Raw genomic sequence first — 26,514 nt, 5'->3', positions numbered from 1 at the left:
AACCTATTTTAACATTAGAAAGTTTGGCATTTTTATGTGTAATGCAGTGTATCTCTTCAGCTAATCTATTGAAAAGCTATAAAACTCTTTGTTCTTTGCCTTTTCAGTCCGTTGGGACGATAAAAATTTTGTTGAGTACTGGAAACTTTGAGGTGCACTATTTTTCTGGGTTCTACATTTGCTTTTGTTTAGTAGATAAAAGAAATCCTTTAAAAATAATAATTCTTGTAAATCTATTCACTAATTTTTAAAGTTTGCCTTTGTGAGATTTTCTTGATTAAAATCAGTCCTATGAGAAAAATAGCTTTCAGTGAATATTATATAAGAATTTAATTAAACTTTGGAAAGATGTTTTTTCTAAGTCCTAGCATCGCTAGTCATATGTCAGATACGATTTTATTTGCCTACAGCCTGTCAGAGATACCACGCCCGGAGTGACAGAGTACCCTTGTATTATAGCATGCACTGAGGAAGCCAGTCAATCTTAGTCTGACAGGAAACCTACATATTTATTCCTACATCTTTAATGAGAAAAGAAGAAAAAGCTTATTTCATAAAATTTCCTCAGGGAAATTATTTGAAAATTTCATTTATATTTTAAGAATGTAATAAACCTTAATTGGGTTGTATAGATTTTAAAGAAGATGAATCTTAATGATGGAAAACAGTATTTATAATACATTGCAATGCATTGTAAAATTTTCTCTCTTCTGCTTTTACAAGGCATTGAAAATGTAGAAGAAAGAAAAATCTCAACTCCTCCTTTGGTCATTCTATTATAAATTAGCTGAAAAATACTAGTCATAAATGATTATGTTTTTTATAAGCTTTGCCTGCGATTTGGGAGTTATTCCCCAGAACTTTCTTGGTGTGTGACCAGCTTTGTGAAGGAGGACACTGAAAACCTCTGATGTACTTAAGATCACCTAGCAAGATAATGAATGACCTTGTCAGTGACATATCTTAATAGTTATTCCCCAAACCTGTACCCATTTGGCCAGTTGATATTTCTTCAGACATTAACATTTCTTCTCCAGATTTACAAAAATTCTGGAAGTAGCTTGATTTTTATTTTAAAATGAATGTTTACTATTATAAATAATCACTTTTGATGTGTAGTTATTTGGTATTTATTTTCCTGTCAACTGTAATAGTTCATAGGAAGCGAGGAACTTGTAAAAAATTCCTTCTGGCATAGATAGATAGAATAGGCTCCATGAGGGCAGGAATCTTTGTCTGTTACATTGACCCAAGTGCCTAATTCTGTCACAGAGTTAGGTATACAATAAATATTTGAATAAAAATTTGTTGAATTTATATTTAATCCATTATCAACTTGAAATATTTAAACCTTCAGGAGTTAAGTTTGGATGTAGGGAAGCTTGTTTGTTCTTCAGAGAAGGTTTTAGAATGAGGAGAACAATTTCTCTGCTACTTATCCAGTAGTTTGGTAAGAGATGGTTTAGCACTTGAGCAGCTAGTCACCAGCGCAGTGCATGCAAACCACTGTGGAGGAGGAAATTATGAGCGAACTTGCTGTTAAAGTAACAAGCAAGCCCAAATTTATATTGTAAAGTAACTTGCTAAACATAAACTTGATCAGTTGGAATGCAAAATGTTTTAAAGAACTATAGTTTTATTAGAGCTTATTAGAACTAGAATTAGGTTAATAGAGGGGACATGCTTTAAAATAAATAGGTAATGATGTTTTATGAGCCTGTCAAAGTAGAAACCAAAAGAATTAATTTTAGCTTAAATCATCATTATGGTTTTTACACATAAAATGGTGTTTTTCTTTTTTGCTTTTGGTAAGTATTTCCTTCGGTAAATCTTTTTGTCTCAGGTGTTATTGCTTACCAGGATGGTCACAAATTACAGCAAAGGGAGATCTGAGACTCTGAATTTCATTTGTAATACAAACTAATTGCTTAAATATTAGAGAGGAAAGGAAGGAGAGATCAATATGTGATATGTTAGCAAAGGGAGGGGTAGGATGAGGAATTGTGTAGGAGGAGAATGGTGTCCCAAGGTGGAGGCAGGAGGGAATGCAGAGGGATCCCATCATGTATTCTGCAGTATTCATTGGTAGCTTGTTATGCTAGGTGATGGGGTGAAAAGTGGAAAGGCCACGTCTTTGCCCTCCTGCAGCCTACATTGTAGGAAAGGAAGCCCCCCCTTCACGTAACATAATGCCGTCTAGTAGCAAAATGCCTGTCTCTTACTTAATTTAGGTTGAACATTATTTTTCCACCACATTTTCACATTTTTAAAAACAACAGCCTTATTAAGATATGATTCACATATCGTGGCATTCATTCTTTTAAGGTATACAACTCAGAGGTTTTTATTAAAGAAGGCCACTATCGCAGTAGTTTTACCAGGGTTCTCTTTGAAGGTCTCTTTTCTAGATCTTTCCCTTAAGATGCCTTCTTCTTTTGGTAAAACATCCTGCTTGTTAGGCTCCACTAATTACCGGCTGATTGTCCTATCCTTTCTATCCATTGCCCTAGGCTATACATATCTCAACGGTCTGATCCACTTACATGCAGGCAGGGGTAGTTTTTGAGGCCACTCTTTGAGGTTTGCTCGGACTGCAGGTGGGTTCTTCTTAAGCTGTCTCTTTCCATGGTTCTTTCTGATCCCCTGTCTGGCTTATGATACAGCTTGTTGGTCTCTATTAAGAGGAGTTATTGTCTTTGAGAGCACCCTTAGGCTTGAACTTGCTCACACTCTGTTTCAAATGAAGTCAGTCCCTTTGGGGAGAGCTTCAGAGCTCTCTTTTCTTACAGTCTGCCTCTCCTGGGCAGACTCTCCTAGCCAGTGTTCTGGGTACAGGGCTGAGCAAGCCTGTGGCTTGCTGCTTCTGGTGTCAAACTTAAGTTCTGTGAGCAGACTAGGTTGAGGACGCTTGGAGCTCTAGCATCGCCAGCATCCTGCACTACGGTAAAGCTTGTTTTATAGGAGGAAGGCTGTGTGGAGGAAGGCAGCCTCTGCTCTCTTGACCACACTTGCCAGGAATTTAGCCTGCTTGGAGTGAAGGGGGTGAGAAATGCTGGTGGCCTGCCTTGTTTGTGACATAAGGGATAAGCCTTGATTAAGAACTGGGAGGGAGTGGGGCGCCTGGGTGGCTCAACCAGTTAAGCGTCCTAATTGTCCCACCTTGGCTCGGGTCATGATCTCACGGTTCATAAGTTCAAGCCCCACGTTGGGCTCTGTGCTGACAGCTCAGAGCCTGGAGCCTGCTTTGGAGTCTATGTCTCCCTCTCTCTCAAAAATAAATAAATATTAAAAAAAAAAAAAAAAGAACTGAGAGGGAGGTTGGTTCTCTTGGTCACACCTACATGGAGTGGAGTTTGTCAGCTTGACCTGGGGCAGGGTAGGAAATTGGTTATGGCTCAGATGCCACAAATGGTCCCAATACCAAGTTTTAGTAGATTTTCTTGAGTAATGTTTCTTTGTTTGAATATGCCCTAGAAAATTGCAAGGGACTTACAGTGATTGTTTTTTGTTCTTAACTTTATATTTTAATTCCACTTAAGTTAGCATAGTGTTATATTAGTTTCAGGTGTACGATAAGGTGATCCAAACATCCATGCATGACCCAATGCTCATCACGACAAGTGCACTCCTTAATCCCCATCATCTATTTCATCCATCCCTCCACCCATCTCCCCTCTGGTAACCATCAGTTTTCTAAAGTTAAGAGTCTGTTTTTTACTTTGTCTCTTACTCCTTTTTTCCCCCTTTGCCTGTTTGTTTCTTAAATTCCCCGTATGAGTGAAATCATACGGCATTTGTCTTTCCTGACTGACTTATTTTGCTTAGCGTTTTATTCTTTAGCTCCATCCATGTTGTTGCAAATGGCAACATTTAATTCTTTTTTATGGCTGAATAATGTTCCACTATATGTATGGATATACACACCCCACACCTTCCATCATTCGATGGACACTTGGGTTGTGTCCATATGTTGGCTACTGTAAATAATTCTTCTATGAACATAGTACATGTGTTCTTTTGAATTAGTGTTTTTGTATTCTTTGGATAAATACCCAGTATGCTGGGTTATAGGGTGTTTCTATTTTTCAGTGATCGTTTTTTAAAATAGTTTTGGTCAGCTTTGCTTATTTCACTGGACTTTTGGTCTGTGAAGCAGCTTTTCCTGTCCCCCTGGAAGTGGAACTCTCCAAACTACTTAATTCTAAATCCTCCTAAAGTTCAAAGATGTGTTCCTAGGAAGGAAACTACCATTTCAAGTAACTGAATTTTTTTTTTCTTTTTCTTTTATGAACAAAGGTTTTGGTCAGACATGAAAAGCAGAGCAGTTCTCTGCAGTGTCTCAAGTGTCATGCTGAGGACTTTTATAATCACTATATGTGTGATAAGCTAAAGATGTTATTTTCAGGGTTTATTTTACCTAGTGTTGTAATGCCCACAGAAATCTATAGCTTCTACCCAGGTTGTTTACTTGACTGGATTTTTCAATTTTTTGAGTTTACTGATACGTGAATGTTTCCTATATAGGATATTTGATTTTTTTTGTTTTTGTTTTTGTTTTTGTTTTGCATTCTTTCATAGTCTAAGTGTCAAACAGCTTACAGGTATTTAAGGTGATATCCATTTAAATTCTGAATTTTTAAATTGCTTTCGTTTGATATTAAATTACATTTTACAAAAGAATTTTAGTGACATCGGATTGTGCATTTTACTTATGTAGAGTTTCATATAAAAAGTCAGCAACTTAAAATTTTAGAATTTGGATGTATTTCATCCTCCTGCTCAGTGAGGAGTCTTTTCTAATTGCAGCCTTTGACCTCTTTGTCAATATACCTAGTTCTGTCAACCATCTTTGCTCCTCTCTGTATTTACTTGATTTACTCTTCTTATGACCACTGAAAGATGCTCTCCATCCCTATAACTCTGCTCCCATTCTTAACAGGGAATCCATTGTAGGGCAGAGTAATCATACTGAATCATGTCAGCTATCACTGGAAAGTGGATTATGATGGTTTTCCTTGGATTGACCATCCATTCCAGGTTCCTTGGTGGAGAGGGGAGGCGTGGTCATGTTGTGCAATATGTTTCTCCATTTAAGATATCATCTAGATAATTTCTTCAGCAGGAGCATAGGTTTGACACTTTCTTACAGAATGAGGTGGTAGATTTAATTGAACCAATTTACTCACACTCTGGTTTATTAATGTAATCATTTCTTACTTCAGGCTGTAATTCTACATAAGTTAAACTGAAGAAGGAATTGATAACAGTTTTGTAGTAGTAATAGTATGCTGTTGGGAATTTCTTTTAAGATTCACTGTGTACTGTTGTAATGGCATGTAACATTTGCCTGTAAGAGTGACCTGTCATGAAAATGTACTCCCATGATATACTGTATCTGGCTGTTTGATGAATTTTATATTGGAAACACACACATCAAATATAGGTTTTAATGGTAAAAGATCCATGTATATTCCTATAATACATTTGGAAGGACACACAAGAAACTGATCCCCTAGGTTGGAGGACCGAGATGGAAATGTATACTTTTATCTCATTTGAATTTTGTAATGAGTATAAGTGTTACTAAAACAATAGTACATCACTAAGAGGTAAGTAAAACAAAAATGACAAACAATAACAAAAGGGAAAATAAATGGATAAGGCAGACATTCTGTGGATATAATTCTAGCTAAATGTAATCTGGTGGCCCATTTGGGTTTCTTCTTACAATTGGTAAGCTCTTTGTGTCTATTGATGGCAAGTTTGATTAGAACTCTTTTCTAGGTGGTAATTGTATTCCTATTTTTTATCATCATATTGTTCCCTCCAATATCAGATGATTTAGAAGAGTTGCCGAATTTCTCTTTGACATCAGATCTTTTCTTGATTTGGAATGCAAGTTAGAAGTGTTGCCTCAGGAATAGAAAGACCATGTTGATGGCTTATGAGTATTCTTCGCTAATAACTCAGGCCAGATTTTTTTGAGTTACTTTGATCTATATAGATGGTAAAGAATTTACTTGAATCTTTTTCCAAATGCTCATATCTAAAGTCTAATTGATTGAATCACTCTTGGTGTTTCATTTTAAAAGAATGCAGCTTTGGCAAATGTCTTTACATAGAGAAGAGGGATTATGTTCAAGTTTTGGGTTATTGTTCTTTCATTGTATTTTAAGCATTTACAGGTTTTCTTTTTCTTTCTGCCCTTTAGCCGGCCTCAGAAAGTATGTTTGTGTCCATTTCTACCATTGCATCCTCTGCATATCTCTACTCATTTGTACATAATTCAGCATCCAGCAGAGGTAAGATTTTATAAAATACATAATTGCAAATAGAATATTAATACATAAGAGAAAACACACCAATGAATATCCTCATACTTCCCAGCTCTTTAACATTTCTGAAAATAAATTGATGACAAATGCTTTGTCTTTGGGAAAAAATAGTTTCTTTTGTATGTTATATCATAGTATAGTGTCATATGCTTTAGAGACAGATAAAAATGGTTATTTCATAAAACATTATTGTTTCACAAAAAACTGTAATTGAATAGTATAGAAATTGAGAACCCCAACCATTTTGCATGAAGAAAAAATGAGATTTTTGTGATTGAAGAACTAAGAAACTCGTTGCTTTTTAAATTTTGATCATAGTTTATATTTCTTAATGTTTCTTGATAAGTAGAAATAATGTCAGCATTTTAGTGTTAGAAAATGAATATATAAAGTTTTATTTCTTTAAATGACTAGAACAAATATGTATATATTATAGCATATGTGTTGTATATAAAGACTTTTTAATTAATATTTTCTTAGAAGCATTTTTTTTTTTTTTAACGTTTATTTATTTTTGAGACAGAGAGAGACAGAGCATGAACAGGGGAGGGTCAGAGAGAGGGAGACACAGAATCTGAAACAGGCTCCAGGCTCTGAGCTGTAAGCACAGAGCCCGACGCGGGGTTCGAACTCACGGGCTGCAAGATCATGACCTGAGCCGAAGTCGGCTGCTTAACCGACTGAGCCACCCAGGCGCCCCTTAATTAATATTTTCTTATATACGTGAGAATTATGCATGTGCTGGTGTTTGTAACTCTTGATTAGCTGCAGTAATGAAGAATGGAGGGAAGGATTTGATTGATAACCATAAAAGAGAATCATTATAAAATTAGTTGATGCATGGTACAAAATGGGTTTAGATTAACTGAAGTTAAAATTCTTCTAACATTTGGGAACTCAGGATATCATCTATTGAATTAGGCTTTTGAAGAAGGGATTTTTTTTTTCTTAAATTTCTGAAGTATATGCTATTTTAAATCTTTAACAAAGTCTTTAAAGATATCAGTCTTTTTCCTTTTCCAAATGATGAAAACACTTATTCTTTTATTGTAAATTATTAAATATTCCATTTATTGAGCAGCCCTTTTTTCAGTGTTAACAACATGCTTTTGTTAGGATTTGAACAGTTTGGTCACTATAATTATTTATGCTGTAATTATTTATTTATTTATTTATTTTTATAAAAAGTTTTTATTTTTTATTTTGAGAGAGAGAGAATCCGAGGCAGGCTTTGAGCTATCACTATAGAGCCTGCTGTGGGGCTCGATTTCACGAATGTGAGATCAGGACCTGATCTGGAATCAAGAGTTGGACACTTCACTGACTGAGCAAGGTGCCCCATTTTGCTGCATTTAAACTTGCAACACTCTGCAACTCAAATTTATAACAAAAATGAGTTTATCAGCAGTAATGGTTTTGGATAAAACTTCACTTTTGATGGTGAATGCTTTTTTCATTTTGCAGTGTACGTAGTATCATGTCGTTTCATTATTTTGTGGTTCCGGACATAATATGGCATTTAAAATATAGGTGTTTTCATTGATGTGTGGCAATTTTAATGTTTTCAAAGCCTTCCACATTGGTAAGAAAGAAGTGAAACTGTCATTATTTGAGATTACATTGTACTACAGAAAACCCTAAAGACTCCACCAAAAAATTACAAGAACTAATAAATGAATTCAGTAAAGTTGCATGATACGCTAGTATATAGAAATCTGTTATGTTTCTGTACATTAACGATGAAGTATCAGAAAGATAAACAAAGAAATCAATTTCAATTATAATTGTACCAAAAAGAATAGAATACTTAGCAACAAATTTAACCAAGGAGGTGAAAGACCTTTAGCATGAAAACTAACTATTAAGATGTTGATGAATGAAATTGATGAGGACACAAACAAATGAAAGGTATATCATGCTCATGGATTGGAAGAATTAACATTTTTAAAATGTCTGTGATGCCCATAGCGTTCTACTGATTCAGCGCAATACCTTTTAAAATACCAGTAGGTGTACCTGGGTGGCTCAGTTGGTTAAGTGTCTGACTCTTGATTTTGGTTCAGGTTATGATATCACAGTGGTGAGAATGAGCCTTGCATCAGGCTCTGTGCTGGGTGTGTAGCCTGTTTAAGATTCTCTCTCTCCCTCTCCCTCTGCCCCTCCCCTGCTCTTGTTCACATTCTCTCTCTCTCTCTAAAGTAAAGTAAAGTAAAGTAAAGTAAATAAAATAAAAAAAGAGACACATATATCAATAGAACAGGATAGAGAGCCCAGAAGGAAACCCACACTTCCATGGTTAGTTAATCTACAAACAAATGAGGCAAGAATATGCAATGGGGAAAAGATAGTTTCTTCTACAAATGGTGTTAGAAAAACTGGACAGCTACATTCAAAACAGTGAAATTGGACCACTTTCTTATGCCATACACAGAAATAAATCCCAAATGTTTAAAGTCCTAAATGTGAGACCTGAAACCATGAAACTCCAGAAAGAACACATTGACAGTAAAGTCTTGGACGTTGGCCTTAACAGCATTTTTATGGATATGTCTCCTCAAGCAAGGGAAACAAAATAAAAAATATAGTGTAAAAAATAGTGCTGGTAATGCACCAAAATTAAAGGTTTCTGCGCAGTGAAGGAAACAATAAACAAAATGAATATGGGAAGGTGTTTGAAAATGATAAATCTGATAAAGGGTTAATATCCAAAATACATAGAGAATTTATTCAACTTAACATCCAAAAACAAATAATCCAATTAAAAATGGGTATAGAACCTGAATAGAAATTTCTCCAATAAAGAAATACAGATGTCCAACAGACACACAAAAAGATGCTCAACATCACTTATCAGGGAAATGCAGAGCAAAACCACAATGAGATATTACCCCATACACCTGTCAGAATGACTGGTATCAAGAAGACAAGAAATAACATGTTGAGAATATGAAGAAAAAGGATGCCTTGTGCACTTTTGGTGGGAATGTAAATTGGTACATCCAGTATGAAAAGTATGGAGGTTCATCAAAAAATTAAGAATAGAGGGGCATCTGGGTGGCTCAGTCGGTTAAGTGGTTGACTCTTGATCTCAGCTCAAGTCATGATCTCATGGTTTGTGGGATTGAACCCCACATCGGGCTCTATGCTGACAGCACGGAGCCTGCTTGGGATTTTCTCTCTCCCTCTCTCTTTTTCCCTGCCCATCTTGTGTGCACTGTCTCTGTCTCATTCTCAAAAATAAATAAACATTAAAAAAATTAAAATGGAAATACCATGTGACCAATAATTCCATCTGTGAGTATTTACCCACAGAAAATGAAAACACTAATTTGAGTAGATATATGCACCTCTATGTTTATTGGAGCATCATTTACAATAGCCAAGATATGGAGGCAACCTAAGTGTCCATCAGTAGATGAATGGATAAAGAAGAGGTGGTGTACACACACACACACACACACACACACACACACACACACACACACTTACACACAATGGAATATGATTCACCTGTAAAATAAGGATGAGGTCTTGCCATTTGTGTGGCAACGTGGGTAGACATGGAGAGTATATTATGCTAAGTGTAATAAGTCTGACAGAGAAAGACAAATACCATATGATTTCACTTACACATGGAATCTAAAAAACAAAACAAATGAACAAATAAAGAACACAAACAGACTCATAAATACAGAGAACAAACTGGTGGTTGCCAGAGGAGAGGGGTGTAGGGGGATGGGTGAAATCGGTAAAGGGCATTAAGAGGTACACATTTCCAGTTATAAAGTAAATAATCATGGAAATGAAAATTGCAGCATAGGGAATATAGTTATTAATATTGTAATAATGTGCAGTGACAGATGGTAACTACATTTATTGTGGTGAGCATTGTGTAATGTATAGAATTGTCAAGTTGCTGTATTGTATACCTGAAACTAATATAACATTGTGTGTCAACTATGCTTCAATAATAAAAATTAAAATAAAAAGTGAAAGTTCAGAAAAGTAGGTGTTTTCATTGATTTGTGGCAATTTAAATGCTTTCAAATATTTTATTCATTCCTTTATTCCTTCATTTATTCATTCTTCCTCACCTTTTTTGCTTCCTTCCCTTCTTTCTTTCATGGTTAGTTCATGGTGTAGGTGGTCCATCTACAGTTGTGTGTGTTTTGTACAGTTCTATGCAAGTACATCCATATTGTTTTCCTTATCATCCAAGGAGCTTTCTAGTTTTAATCTAACTCAATAATACTGGGTTGCCTTGTGCTTAATGTCAGCACACTTTTTTTTAAAAAATAAAAATGTTTTCAAAATTAAAAGTGATCAAGACCACTTGGGTAGGCTTTAGGAGGGGGGCTGTGGAAAAAAAAGATTTGGTGGAGCGGATGATATGGAGGTGATATGACGGAGCATTTCAAAGAGTAGATATATGTATGTAGAAAATTACTTAAGGATAAAATAAAACCCTTACTTCAAAATAACAAAAATATTTACAAGGAGGACATGTTCTGTGAAACCACATGACCTTTTGTGAACAGTGTATATGTAACCATAGTGATGTAAGCACTGTTGATTGATTTAACTAAAAATATTAGATGATATGAGAGTAAGGAGTGATGGAAGAAAGGTAAATCCTCATTTATTCTAAGGGGCTGTTGTGACACAGTGCATTAATTAAGAGGAAGGGCTCAGGAGCCAGATTGCTTGAGTTTAAAGCCTTAATAGCTCTGTAAATTGTAACCCTGGGCAAGTTAATTAACCTCTCTGTGCTTTCGTTTCATCATTAGTAAAATGGACATGGTAAAAGATATACTTCTTTATTGGTTTATTGTGAGCATTACATGTATCAGTCAGTGTATTATTATGTACATTTAAGTCAGCTATTATGATAATAAATGGTAGTTTGTAGATAGTATTTAAATTTGATAAATCAAAAATTAGTAAGACACATTATATAGAAATATGGAGATAACTACCAAAGGAAATAGCTGAAAGAGTTAAAGTGATTGCTTCTGGGAAGTGGTATTGGGGAGTGTATCTGGGAACATTATAGATCTTTTGGCACTATTTAATTTGACATTTATCTGTATGTTGATAGAAGTTCGGAGAGTGGTTTAAGAATGTATCGTAGTCTCAGAGGTTGTAAGGAGGGAAGAAAACAGTAGGACACGCTGGAAAATGTCCTAAACCTCTCCTCCCCCCTCCTCCCGTCCCTTTTCTCGTAGGAGCTACTCCACATTAGTTTCAGGCTCCCTCACAGCTCTGGCTTGCTGCATTTTCTTTTTAGTTACAGTCCCAGCAAATTCTGACTCTCCTATTTCGTTTGCCAACTTTTAGGTTGATGAATTTAACTGTCCCCAGTCTCCTAGGTTGGAGAGAGAGGGGGACAGAGGGTCCGAAGTGGGTTCTGTCCTGACAGCGGTCAGCCCCATGTGGGACTCGAACTCGTGAACTGTGAGATTATGACCTGACCCATTGTCAGATGCTCAAATGACTGAGCCACCCACATGCCCTAAAGGATAGGATTCTTGTGACAAAAAGGTGGTTTTTAGTGCTAGAAGCTAGGACATTGGAAAAAAATCACTGATGATAGTTAATGGAGCTTATAGGAATGGTCACCCTATTTCCCTACTCTAAAGTTTTTATATTTTTCCTCTTTCTATACCCTTTATTATTTGGAAGTAGGCCATAATCAGCATCTTAGATTTTTTGTATTATTGTAATCAACACTTCAGAGACTTAGGGGCAAAAGAGGTTGACACAAAAATGTCCCTGAAGGGTGTATGTGTGTGTGAGTGGTTGATGAATACTGTTACTAGCCATACTTTTTGTTTTTGTTACCGACATATGTAATGTAATTACAAAGTTATTTTTAATTACTTTAGTAAATTCTGTATAACATTACTGTTTTGTGTATTAATATGCTGTGTGTATTGTGCTATCATGGTGAAATAATTTACTTTGAAGATATATGAAGCAGTGTTATATAAATTGATAAAGGTAACGGGGGCTGTATGTAGGTGAACTGGTTAGAGAGGGACTCCATCACTTACCTGATCAGGCTTGACATTCCTAGTTGGGCTGGTGGAGAAGAGCCAGACAGTGACTGACCACTGTAGATCAAAATAACCAGAGAAAGGAGGCTCAGGCAAAATAGTGAATCAGTTGGGTGGGTATACTAGGATAAAGGAGAGGATTCTTTTTTGTTAAATGTTATTTATTATTTTTGAGAAAGAGAGAGAGAGAGAGCTCGCTCAATCAGTGGAGGGTTGGAGAGAGAGGGGGACAGAGGGTCCGAAGTGGGTTCTGTCCTGACAGCGGTCAGCCCCATGTGGGACTCGAACTCGTGAACTGTGAGATCATGACCTGACCCATTGTCAGATGCTCAAATGACTGAGCCACCCACATGCCCTAAAGGATAGGATTCTTGTGACAAAAAGGTGGTTTTTAGTGCTAGAAGCTAGGACATTGGAAAAAAATCACTGATGATAGTTAATGGAGTTTATAGGAATGGTCACCATATTTCCCTACTCTAAAGTTTTTATATTTTTCCTCTTTCTATACCCTTTATTATTTGGAAGTAGGCCATAAATCCAGTCTGCATTCAGGTGGGTAGGAGAGATTAAGCAAGCTCCACCTGCTGTATTATGGAGTACTTATGTTTATTACTTGGAATTCTTCTGTAAGGAAGATTTGTCTCTCCTCTCCTATTTATTTTGCATTTTGGGTCATAATCCAAATAGTTTGCTACTTACTTTGTTACTCACATTGTTCCATTTTGGTCATTGAGAGCTCTTTAACTTAAGATTGGTTTCTGTGTCCCTTTGATATGACCCATTATTTTTTTTTTTTTCAGCACTTTTTTTCTGGACATAAAGATTTAGGCAGTTATCTTCAATTGGTGTACTATAAAATATAATTACTACTGAAATGTAGAATAAATTATTCAATTTAGTTAAACACAAATTTCGTTTTTCATAATCTTAACCAATAGTTAGCTTAATGTTATCTTATTTGATTAGTAAACCTCGAAACACACCCAAGTAGAGGAAAATGTGCACTTGTATTCTATTAATACTGATAACTCAGAGAAACTAGCTCTTTTTATTCAGCTGTGGTCTGTAATACAAGTTTTGTGAAAGTTATCTATCACGTAATGAATCAGATGTTCATCATGAAAGTTTTAAAAGTGTGTTTGTCTACGTGCAAATCTATGTTTTGATTAATTTTTTAATTAAAGGAAAACAAAGTGTTGCGGACAGTTCCCCTTTTAGCAGCATGCCTCCCCCAGGACAAGTGTAAAGTCAAGATTGGTCGTCGCTTCAGTGAAGAAAGGTAAATTACTTTTTAGGGCACTTTAGCATAACTCTTAGCTACACAGAGCTTTAAAAATGATTTCCTTTACCTTATCCTTCAGACCCAGAACATGGTACATTGGCAGAGGTAAAAAAATATATATATAAGACAATCAAAACAAACAAAAAGACCCTCAAAAAACACGAGCCAGAGTGCAATAGACAAAGGGATTATCTGAATTCCATAGTAATATATGTTGAGCCTTTTAAAGGCATATTTTCCTGTTTATTTCATTTTGGTTAAAACTGCCTTTGGGATGATAGAGTACTTGTATTAGATTTAGTTTTGTTTTTTCTTTTTTTAATTAACAATTATATATGATATACATTTATGTAAATAAACACATATTTATCCATCTTTAGACCATTAAAGCTTTCTAAGGCAGAGCGACTGGTACTATATTTAGTATTTTTGTTACAGCATGTCATGTTTTTTTAAAGGATAGAATGCCTTCTCCTGTCACATTTAAAATATTCTTTTTGATGAAGACCAGTATTTTTTATAGACAGTAGCCCATTAGTTGATAACTTCACTGACACTTCTATAATGTGCTTGGATCTTATTTCATACTCTATTATATAACCCATTATCAAAATATAAATTAAATTTTTCTACAAGTCTTTTTTTAACTTTGAAGCATTTTTTTTTTTTTTTTTGCTTTTCTGCCCATTCACAAAGCCTTCACAAATTATTCTGATCCTATCTAACACAGTTAAATCTACTTTCATACAAAATTTAACTTTCGAAAATATGAAGATTTCAAAAGAGTAAGTAAGACTCATACTGGCTCCAGGCTCAGGGAAGTGACCAGACTTTTTCCTTCCTTTATTGTTTTGGGTTCCTTTATTATTTGGCTTCATATTATGAAAATAACATTTTGTGTTTTCCCTTCTCTGAAACTATTGTTTAAGAACACTTTCTTATATAATATTTTCTTATGCAAACCTTTCATTGCCTTGCCCTCAGAGGTGAGATTTGCTCTGAGCTTGGTGCTGCTGTTGGGAATTTTGCCATTTGGTTGGGAATGGAAGTGAAAACCAGAACTCTTCACATGGGGGAGTGTCCACATCATTTACATTGTGACACTTCTTTCATATAGAGACTCTTTATAATGAATGATAGTTTGTTTCTCTATAATTCTTGGGTGAATATAGATCTATCCCAACTTGATCCAACTGCAGCTTGGATCTAATTAATCGCAAAAGTGGTGAGCATTTATAGTGGTAGAAATAGCAACTATTTGGGTCATCCTTGACATTTGGCCGTCTAACCTGTCCACAAATTTGTTTCTGGATGAGAAACTTGACCCTTTTTCAGATAGCTCATCCATTTTGAACCATATTAAGTGCGTGATGTAGTGCTTATTCAGGAAATTATTATTTGCTGATGGTTTTTAAATGAAAGCCAATTAATATTATTGATTTAATATTAATCTGGCAATGGAATGATTAATTTAAGCTTTTGTTAGAGTACATGATGTAACCATGAGGAATCGTTCAGAGACCTACTGCTTTTGGTGTCCTTTGTAAATGGAATTTAAAAATGCTGGTCTTCAGTTTTTGGCCTCTAGTATATTGGAAAACAGGTGGGTTTTATGTATCAACCCCCAGTGACTTTCTAAATTCATTTGGTATTTATTGAAATTGTTCTGTAGCTTACCCCTAGAACTTTGTGTGGAGATAGCATATCTAGAGATAAGGTCATTTTTGACCTTTATGCCTGTTACTTCTTTTTCTTGCTTTATTGCAGTAACTGGAAGCTTTAGTACAATATGTATTAGGAGTGGTGAAAGCCAGCGTTTTTACCTTGATCCCAGTCTCAGGGGACGTTGTTAAATATGATGTTGGCTGTACATTTTTGTGGATGCCATTTATCAGTTGAAGAAGATGCCATTAATTATCTTTAATTGACTCTTCAACTTGTTTCCTTCCCTTCGAGGATGTTTTCTTACTTTCAGACAGTGGCTGTCTCTTTCCTTATTACATCTCCAGTACCAAAATGCTTTGGTGTATATTTTTGAAGGAAGCACACTAAGACTAATAAAACTTCTTTCCCTTCACAAACTACTAATGATTTTTTTTTTTTTTTTTTAATTTTTAGAGATCCTGAACTTTCAACTGTTTGTCGGAAGTCTGATACATTAATATTATATCCAGGGGCTGAAGCTGCTAATTTGGAAGAATTTATATTAGATTCTCCTATTTATCCTTCCACAATCATCATCATTGATGGTACATGGAGCCAGGCTAAGGACATTTTCTATAAGAATTCTTTGTTCCGCCTGCCCAAACAGGTAACCTAGTATTTTAACATAGAACAAATGCAATTGTATAATTTTGTATGTTGTATATGCTTTCTGTGAGGGGTCACACTTACATTTTTATATATGTATTTGATAGTATTTATGTGCGTGAATGCATGTACATAGATATGTATATGCTTGTGTGTGTTTGATATATATATATGTGGAAAATTTGAAATTTGTTCATCTTTCTCAATTCTTACCACCAAACTTCACCATAGTTAAGGTATTTGACTATATTAAGAGTATCTCAGACATTTAATCAGTGAAGTGTCAGGACTAATTATTTCTATGTGAATTAATGTTTTTGTTAAGTGTTATGTTTAAATACTTCTATTTGGTAACTAAATACCCTCTTCTTGTTAGGAATGACTGAATTTTCATTTATTATTTTAATTAGTTTATCCCTCAATTTGTTGATGATGATACATAGCTTGTATTGAGCCATTCTTTTGTTCTTGGAATGAAGTCCACTTGATCATATATATTATCCTTTTGATAGATGGCCAAATCTTATATTTTATTAAATGCCATTTGGACTGCCTGGGTGGCTCAGTCAGTTAAGTGTCTGACTTCCGCTTAGGTCATGATCTTGCAGTTCTTGAGCTCGAGCCCTGCATCCGGCTCTGTACTGACAGCTTAGAGCCTGGAGCCTGCTTCAGATTCTGTGTCTCCCTCTCTCTTTGCCCCTCCCCTGATGGTGCTCTGTCTCTCCCTCTCTCTAAAAAATAAACATTAAAAAAAGTAAAAAAAAAAAAATATAGCATTGGATTATAATTTGTATATTTTTTGTACTTTTATTATCAGATTTGGTTATGAAGATAATCTTAACTTTACCAAATGAATAGGAGAGATTTTAATATTCTTCCATGGCCTAGAATAGTTTGAATAATATTGGAATGCCTTGCTTCTTAAAAATTAGATGGAACTTGGGGCGCCTGGGTGGCTCAGCCAGTTGAGCGTCCGACTTCGGCTCAGGTCATGATCTCACGGTCTGTGAGTTCGAGCCCCGCGTCGGGCTCTGTGCTGACAGCTCAGAGCCTGGAGCCCGTTTCAGATTCTGTGTCTCCCTCTCTCTGCCCCTTCCCTGTTCATTCTCTGTCTCTCTCTGTCTCAAAGATCAATAAACATTAAAAAAAAAAAATTAAAAAAAAAATTAGATGGAACTTATAGGTGAAACCCCCTGGTCCTGGTCTTTTTAAACATAATAACTTTTAAACTCTTCTTTCAAACTCTTATGGAAATTATTCAAACTTTCTTCTTCTATTTGGTTCACTTTTTAAATAACTTTTATCTTTTTTGGGGGAATTATTTCTTTTTCACCTGAGTTAACAAATTGCCTGATATATACCTGAATGTATTCTTAAATACTTATTTTAATTTATTCTGAATATGTCCTTTCTCCTTTCTAATCATATACTCTCACTTTTTCTCCCCATGAACATGTTCAAAAGATGTTTCTACCTTTTTATTTAGCTTTTAAAAGTATTAGCCTTTAGACTATTTTGATGGCTGTTATACTTCATTCTTATTTCCTTCATTTGTACTTTTATCTTGATCACTTTCTTTCATCTTTTCCAGCTTGTTCTGTTTTTGTAAGGTTTTACTGTGTACTATGTTCCTTTACTAAGGTGAGTCCCTTCTTTAATAATAAAGGGAGAGAAGGCTGCCATATTTCTTCTTAGTGTAACATTCATTGTATCCTATAGTTTGGGGTTGATGTATGTTTGTATTTATAGCATTGATATAATTTGTAATTTGTGTTGATTTCTTTCTACCCATGGATTATCAATGACTTCTTAATTCTCATGCATTAACAACACTTTTGTCCCTATTTTATTTTTATTTCTTATTTTGTTAGATTGTGATAAAAGAAGGCTGCCTGCAATATTTTGAATATGTTTATGATTTCTATGTGGGTTAGTACATGGCAATTTTTTGTATCTTTTCTGTGATGATAAAAAATTCACGTTTTCAAATGATGAAAATATTTCCCTTTTTAAGGTTTGTTATTTGCATTTTTCTTTATACTTTTGTTTTTGTCATCTATGGGGTGTTTGATACTGAAAAAGGTGTATGAGAAGCTTCCGTTCAGTCTTTTAAATGAAGTTATCTCTACCTTTCCTGTAGTTTTGTGTATTTATCTGCTCCGTTGTATACATAACAAGACATGCACTTAGTGAAAAATAATATAGATTTTAATAGATTATTCTAAGATAATAATAATAGATGCTGACAATCTAATCTCAAATTCTTTGTAGTTTTCATTCCCTTTGGTTAAAATGCAGATATGGTTTTTAAATGAGACTCAACTATGCAAAAGTAGTTCAAAAAAATAGCTAATGTGTTGAGTGCTTTGAATGGGCCAGTCCCAATTCCAGGTGTTTTCCATGTATTAACTTGTTTAAATCTTCCTCAAAGGATTGTTACTGTCTTAGGTAACATGTAAGGAAACTGAGGTGCAGATGTCTTAAATAGTTTGCATTAGATCACATAACTGTTTCACAGCAGAGCAATTTCAACCCATCTAGTTTCGAGTCAAAGACTGTGGTCTTACCCAAAGTGGCATGATGCTTCTAAAAGGGAAGCTTCCATCGAGGATACTTACCTAGGATAGCTTCTGTAGGTTTATCTGGTTTCTTAAGTGTTCTGTGTTCCACAAGAACCAGCTCCTAAAGGCATGGTTGCTGTTAGGTTGTGTCACATTTTAGCAAAATTTGTGTTCATATTACAATTAGATATTGCCCAATATACAAGGAAAGTTTAATGAAAGTCTTGTATCTGTAAAATGTCTTAGTGAAAATATTTGAATTGTTTTTCCTTTTCTGCATGCTTATGCTATGTCTGTGTCTCTCATCTTTCATTTTGTGGTAGCTACGTGAATGCCATAGAAATAAACTATAAAGTCACCGTAAAAAGATTAAAAGATATTTTAAAATTTATTATTTACCAAACCTGTTTTCTTCTTTAAATTGAGTAGCGGATAAGGAAATAGGTAAATTAAATCGTTTCCTCAGTCTGACTGTGCTGTATGTTTTTTATCACTTTTTCCTTTTCATGTTTTCCCAAACCAGAAGCAAATATAGTTGGATATTTGTTTACCCTTGAAAAGGATATATTACAACCATCAGATAAAATAAAATGCTTAAAAGAAACATTAAATAGATTTGAGTACACGGGGGAGAATACCACCTTAAACTAAAGTGAAAGGCAGATGGTTTTCTGGAAAAATGTGAATCCAATAAAAGCTTCATAAGCTTAGATTTCTTACAAATGAATAAGGTGAAGGTGAAAATCTTAAAAAAAAAAAAAAAGGGCCATACATATGAAAACAAAGTTCACAAAAGAGAAAATAAATGTATTTATAAAAATCATAATTTAACCTTTATGTTGAAAGAGGTTTCAGACGTCCAGAAAACATCCTGTATTGTCCAGGAATAATACAGACATCCCTCAAATGCCCTTAAGTTTTAACATTATGCATTATTTGCCTTATCAGTCTCTCTCTGTGTATTTTATACTTTTCTGAGCCCTTTGAGAGTAAGGAATAGATATCTAAATTTACTTTTTGAAATTGAAATGTTGCTAGTTCTAGCAAGAATGTCTTTTCCTAAATATTTTTTTTTGGCCCGAAATAAAAAAAAATAGTAATTTAAAGCCCAACACAATTTACAAAAATGTGTATATTTTGAGATAGTTTCATCTTAATATACATGGGAAATGTGGGTCATTTTAGGAATAATAATACATATGGCTTTTTAGAGTGTCATACAATACCCAGCCCAAACATGAGTGTGGGTTGGTTTGACAAAATATGTTTCTGGAAGTTGTTGCAAAAACCAGTGAAATATGTACATTTACTCTTTCTGAAAAAAAAAAAAAAGATTTTTATCTGTATACATACACATACATACACACAGATGGATAGGTAAGTTGAGATGAAAAAGGGATTGACTTAAAAAAAAATTTTTTTTAACGTTTATTCATTTCTGAGAGACAGAGAGCGGCAGAGCATGAGCGGGGAAGGGGCAGAGAGAGGGAGACACAGAATCTGAAACAGGCTCCAGGCTCTGAGCTGTCAGCTGTCAGCACAGAGCCCAACATGGGGCTTGAACTCACGGACTGTGAGATCATGATCTGAGCTGAAGTTGGACGCTCAACCGACTGAGCCACCCAGGTGTCCCAATGGGATTGATTTTTTAAAATGGAAATATCTTTAGACATCTATAAAATGATACTGATAATTATAGTGGTTTGGTAATAAGTTCTGAACTACCTTCTGTAACACTAAATTGCTTATTTTTAATATATTTTCCCATTCTTGAAAAATTTCCCATTCATATGTAATGATTTTTATTTAATTAGTAACTGTTCCCCAGCTTTTCTAGAAAACAATTTTATTACACAATAGACTTTCCCAGTGGCCCTGCTTTAATAAGTGAATACACTTAAGCTATAGGTAACATGCATCGTTCATGAGTAATTAATGACAGAAGTCCATCTCTAACTCAAACGAAAAAGCAAAGTATACAGGTCATGTAATGGGGAAGTTCAGAATGGGTAGTTGCAGCTTCAGACTTGCCTAGATCTGGTTCTCAAGCAGCTCTCTGTTTTGGAGGTTTGTTTCCTTTTGTGTTAGCTTGAATTATCTCTTACACAGAATGGACTTCCTCCCTGCTGCTGAAAGACGTCTGTGGAAAGTAGCAGATTGGTCTCCCCTTGGCTTTATTTATCTTAGCAGAGAGGTGATTTCTCTTCCCCAGAGCAGAATCCCCCTACTGTTGACGTAGGGGTGAATGGTGGTACCACTGTTGACAGCAGGACCACATGAATCTGGAAATTTCTTCAAGGACTTGGGATGTTGTTATCAGGACTATTTAAAGGCATGGATGGGCAGACAAAAAATTTATAGATAACCAGACTATTATACATCAGTTGTTTACTTATGAAAGTATGTTTGTTTATAGATATTTCTTGATTCATTCAAAATTAGTACTGTATAGAAATATTTTCATAATTCTTTCTTGTGGTCTTGTTCGGCAAGGGAAAAACAAAAATGTAAAATATGACATGAAACTTTAGTTCTTGCCTAGGTTTCCCAATCTATAAATAACGTAAGTTGATTAGATTTTATTTCTAAATGTAATTTGTCAAATTTTTTTTTTTTTTTTTAACCACACCATCAGTACACTTATTTCCACTTACCTGCTTTTTGGATAAATTTGTCTTCACAGTTACTCTTAGTTTAGCTGATCCATTCAGTTTCTATAGTAGCATAAAAATTTTGCTGTAAGTGCATAAGAAAAAATGGCAGAAAGAAAAAAATAGAATTAAAGTCCAAAGTATTGCTTTCTTTACAGAAAAAATACACAGTTTTTTCCTCCCAAATAAAATAACCATATGTAAACTTCATAGTTACCTATTTGAGGACTGAAAGAATTGTAATATTCTGCCATTAAATTAGTCTCTTAATTTTAATCTGTGTTTCTAATATATCCAGACCATTTGGCAGTGAATCTCTTCCCTCAGAGGAATTGTACACAGGAGATTCTTGACATTGGCTAGGAATAAATCCAAGGTGAATATGGAAATATTTGCAGAGGCTCCCAGCCTTTTTCATAAACTTATTTCTAGTGAGTTATTTGCATATTCTTGCTCTCCAGCCTTAAGACTTCACTAGTGCTGAATTTCTCATTTGATAAGCAGAGCACTGTTGGGACCACTCAGGGACTAAAACATTTTCATGAAAACTGTTTCTTGTGTCTACATGGACCTATTATAAACTGGTTTATGTTATATATCTAATCTGTTGCCAAATTCAGAGTCATCATTATCCTGTTATTTTTTTACTGAGATATAATTGATAACGTAATATTATATTAGTTTCAGCTGTACAACATAAGGCTTTAATATTTGTATTTATTGTAAAATGATCTAAGTCTAGTTAACATCTGTCAACATAAATAGTTACAAAATTTTTTTTCTTGTAATGAGAACTTTTAAGATGTATTCTCTTAGCAACTTTCAAATGTACAATACAGTATTATAAAGTGTAGCTGCCATCACCGTGACTTACTTATTTTATAACTGGAAGCTTGTACCTTTTGATCCCACTCGCCCATTTCATCTCCCCTCCACCCTTCACCTCTGGCAACCCCAGATCTCTTCTCTGTGTCTGGAGCTCATTTTTTAAAATGAATTTATTTTAGATTCCACATATAAGTGAGGTTATTGTCTTTATTTGCCTGACTTATTTCACTTAGCCTCATGCCCTCAAGGTCCATCTGTGTTGTTTCAAAGGATGAGATTTTCTTAAAAAAAAATAAAAAAAATTTTTTTTTCAATGTTTATTTTTGAGAGAGAAAGACAGAGTGTGAGCCGGGGAGGGGCAGAGAGAGAGAGGGAGACACAGAATGCAAAGCAGGCTCCACGCTGTCAAGCACAGAGCCTTAGAAGGAGCTTGAACGCACCAAACCACAAGATCATGACCTAGCTGAAGTTGGACACTTAATGACTGATCTCCCAGGTGCTCCAAGATTTCTTTTTTTTAATGGCTGAATGATATCCATTGTGTGCGTGTATGTATGTGCGTGTATGTGTGTGTGTGTGTGTGTGTGTGTATATATGTATATGTATATATATGTATATATATGTATACGTGTATGTGTGTATATATATGTGTGCATGTATATGTACATACCGTATTTTCCTTATGCATTTATTCATCTATAGACACTGAAGTTGTTTCCCTATCATGGTTATTGTAAATATGCTGCAGGGAACATGGGCTTGCAGATACTTTTAAAATTTTTGGGTCTTTGTTTTCTTCAGATTATCTTAAAAATTTTTTTTTAAGTTTATTTGTTTATTTTGAGAGAGACAGAGACAGTACGAGTGAGAGAGGGGCCGAGAGAGATGGAGAGACAGAATCCTAAGCAGGCTCCACACTGTCAGCACAGAGTCTTGACACGGGGCTTGAACTCATGAAACCCTGAGATCATGACGTGAGCTGAAACCAAGAATCCGGCGCTTAACCAACCAAGCCACCCAGGCACCCCTTCAGGTTATCTTTTTAATTTTATCCAAAATTTCAGTTTTCTTTACTTCTGTCACCAGCACCAGCATTGGGAGTAGGCTTACTTTTTAATACCCTTTTCCTTTTCAAAAGAAATAGCCTTTTTTTTTTTTTTTTAATTTCACAGAGTAATGTGTAAAAGATTCTCAAAAACTAGGGCACATGACAGCCTCCTTAAGACCTAGATTCTGAATAGTCTGTTTTACTTGCTGTTTGTTAAGTGACTTTTGTACCGTATCTTCCAATAAATGTGCTTTAAATTAGTGCCATAGCGCAGTAAGTATTTCATGTCATGAAACTTCAGTATCCTTGGGGCATAGTAAGAAGAGTTGAATGTTAAATGCAGAATGCCGGAGGTTTATTATGTCAGTGATTAATTTTTTTGATCTTTGCATATCATTCGTAATTTTGATGACAGACTATATCCATACCTCTGGGTCTCTTCTGGCTCGTGTTTTGGGGTGTTTGGGTACACATGAACCCTGAGGCTTGTCTCCAGCATTGTAAATGGCATTATATTTACATACAGAACTTGAGTTAACATGCTTCTATTGGTTGTGTGATTCCAGGTAATGGAATGTGAATTCCCAGGAACTGTGATCTTGCTATATGTAAAAGGGTAATTTAAAGAAAATTATCAGAGGGGCTCCTGGGTAGCTTAGTCTGTTACGTGTCTGACTCTTGATTTTATCTCAGGTCATGATCTCATTGTTCGTGAGTTTGAGCCCTGCATTGGGCTCTGTGCTGACAGCGTGGAGCCTGCTTGGGATTCCCCAGCGTGGCTTAGCTGGTACAGCATGCAACTCTTGATCTTGGGGTCATGAGTTTAAGCCCCATGTTGAGCTTAGAGCTTACTTAAAAAAAGAAAACAAATTAAAAAAAAAAAAGAAATCTCTGCATGAAATTCCTTGCCTCCCTGCTTCTGTCTGTTCCTCATTAAGTTCTTAACTGTGAACTTACTTGTCTTCCTGGGAGAAATTCTCAAATCCCTTGGCAGCTAATAATGTAAATTTGGAACCGGAAGGAATCTTAAAGATTTGTAAATCTTTAAGTGTTTCAGAAAGGAGGAAGCTACAAGCCAGTCAAAAAATGAGTCCTTGGAAGTTGCGGCCAGTTATGGGGAAGAACCAGGCGTGTGATCTGCTTCTCCTGCACTGTAACTCAGTATATCAGGCTAGCCCTAGAATATGCTAATTAAGAAAAATTTGGATTGCATTTCTTTTAAAATTGACCTAAATTTATGATTTTGTGTCACAGATCATTTGGTCTGACTTGGTGCCTAACTAAATTGAAGACCTTGCAGTTCTCAGGTAAACTAAGTCAGGTAGACATGTACAGCAGCAGATGGTGCAAGGTGTGCTCCTCCTTCCTTGTCACAGTGCACTTCATGGGCCAGCAGCACGGGCGTCAGTGGGGATTTGTGGGAAATGCAGAATAGAAGCTCCCACTTGCGCATGACTCAGAATCCTCATTTTAATAAGCTACCCAGATAATTCTGGTGCACGTTAAAGTTTGAGAAGCACTGCTGTACTAGGTATTTTTCCACCGAGATAATTCACAGCCTTTAAACTTAGCCCTTCAAAGCGTACAATCCAGTGGATTTTAGTACACATTCAGAGTTGTACACCTGTCACCACTGTCATACTCCACAGTGTTTTCATGTTCTGGGGTTCCTTCCCCCGACAAGCTCTGTGTCCCTTAGCAGTCACTTTCCCATTTCCCCTGTTCCCCAATGCAGGCAACTCACTGCTCTATTTGTTGTCTCCGTAGATTTAAAAAATTTTTTTATTAAAATTGTTTTTTAAATTTTATTTTTTATTTTTTAAAATAATATCCAAATCAGTTAGCATATAGTGCAACAATGATTTCAGGAGTAGATTCCTTAGTGCCCCTTACCCATTTAGCCCATCCCCCCTCCCAGAGCCCCTCCCATAACCCTCAGTTTGTTCTCCATATTTATGAGTCTCTTCTGTTTTGTCCCCCTCCCTGTTTTTATATTATTTTTGTTTCCCTTCCCTTATGTTCATCTGTTTTGTCTCTTAAAGTCCTCATCTGAGTGAAGTCATATGATTTTTGTCTTTCTCTGACTAATTTCACTTAGCATCATACCCTCTGGTTCCATCCACGTGGTTGCAAATGGCAAGATTTCATTCTTTCTGATTGCCGAGTAATACTTCATTGTATGTATATATATGTATATATATATATATATATATATATATATATATATATATATATATATATATATATGCACATACACACACCACATCTTTTTTATCCATTCATCCATCAATGGACATTTGGGCTCTTTCCATACTTTGGCTATCGTTGATAGTGCTGCTATAAACATGGGGGTGCATGTGTCCCTTCGCAACAGCACACCTGTATCCCCTGGATAAATGCCTAGTACTACAGTTGCTGGGTTGTAGGGTAGCTGTATTTTTAGTTTTTTGAGGAACCTCCATACTGTTTTCCAGACTGGCTGCACCCAGCTTGCATTCCCGTGCAAAAAGTCTTAATGTCCCTAGGAGCAGTATCTTAAAACTTGGTTTATGGGTTTGGGGATTAAGAAAAATTGAAGCAGGGTTATTACCATTCTTCATAAAATGTTATTACACTGAAGATAGTTTAGTTGATAATTTGGACATTTGAGTACGTAAGATACAGTATGTGGTATAGGATGGAAGTCGTTAGAAGAAGCAAATGTCCTTAAAAATGTGTATCTAACTTAGAAAACTTCTTATTTGAAATGAATATATGATGAGACTCCATTGAAGATTATACTAAGTCTCACTTTATTTTGCATTAATGGAAAAACATCATTGCCTGGGGTTACCTGAAAACTAAAAATAACAGGTTATATGAAATCTTAAATATTTATAGTTGTAAACACAATAGATACATTTTCCTTATGAATTCTTACATTGACAATGAGAATTTTTATTGTAAAGTCATTTATCAGGAATGGGAAAAACAGTCATTCAGTAATAACAGAAATTGGAATTTTTATTCCTCAGGAGTTTCTTGTTGATCTTTTAGAAATACATATAAAGCAATGGGTGCTTGGGTGGCTCAGTTGGTTTAGCATCTGACTCTTGATTTTGACTCAGGTCTTGTCAGGGTTGTGGGATTGAGCCCTGCGTTGGGCTCCTTGCTGACAGTGTGGAGCCTACTTAGCATTCTCTCTCTCTTGTACTCTCTCTCTCTGCCTCTCTTACCGCCCCCCCCCCTCTACTGCCCAACTCTAAAATTAAAACATGTAAAAACATTAGAAATATGTATAGCAAGACAACTTTCTGTGAAGATTTGTTATGGTATCTTCTGTAGATACCAAAGGAGAGCATGCTGTGGAAGTTCACTTTCCATCTCCCTGTCCTTGATTTTCCTTTTCACATTCTCTTTTTGTGCTCTGTCAGAGTACAGTAGGTACATAATCTGCAATGGTA

At 35.4% G+C, this 26,514-nt stretch overlaps 1 protein-coding gene across 3 annotated transcripts in view; it reads left to right on the top strand.

Annotated features, from left to right (window-relative positions):
* DTWD2 (DTW domain containing 2) overlaps nucleotides 1-26,514 on the top strand; it is a 379,651-nt gene that overhangs the window by 19,230 nt on the left and 333,907 nt on the right. For all 3 annotated transcript variants that reach the window (XR_006200970.1, XR_006200967.1, XM_042933575.1), the window contains exons 2-4: nucleotides 6,212-6,302; nucleotides 13,576-13,670; nucleotides 15,792-15,984. Coding sequence is in view for 1 of the 3 variants with exons in the window: in XM_042933575.1 (XP_042789509.1) it covers nucleotides 6,212-6,302; nucleotides 13,576-13,670; nucleotides 15,792-15,984 (379 nt within the window). In the remaining 2 variants the exon portion in view is untranslated. The remainder of the gene's footprint in view (nucleotides 1-6,211; nucleotides 6,303-13,575; nucleotides 13,671-15,791; nucleotides 15,985-26,514) is intronic.

The sequence above is a fragment of the Panthera leo genome, chromosome A1 (genome assembly GCF_018350215.1).
Source record: "Panthera leo isolate Ple1 chromosome A1, P.leo_Ple1_pat1.1, whole genome shotgun sequence".
In the NCBI taxonomy this organism is placed as follows: domain Eukaryota; kingdom Metazoa; phylum Chordata; class Mammalia; order Carnivora; family Felidae; genus Panthera; species Panthera leo.
The sequence above is the reverse complement of the archived record's forward strand: the minus strand, read 5'-3'. Positions and strand labels throughout refer to the sequence as shown.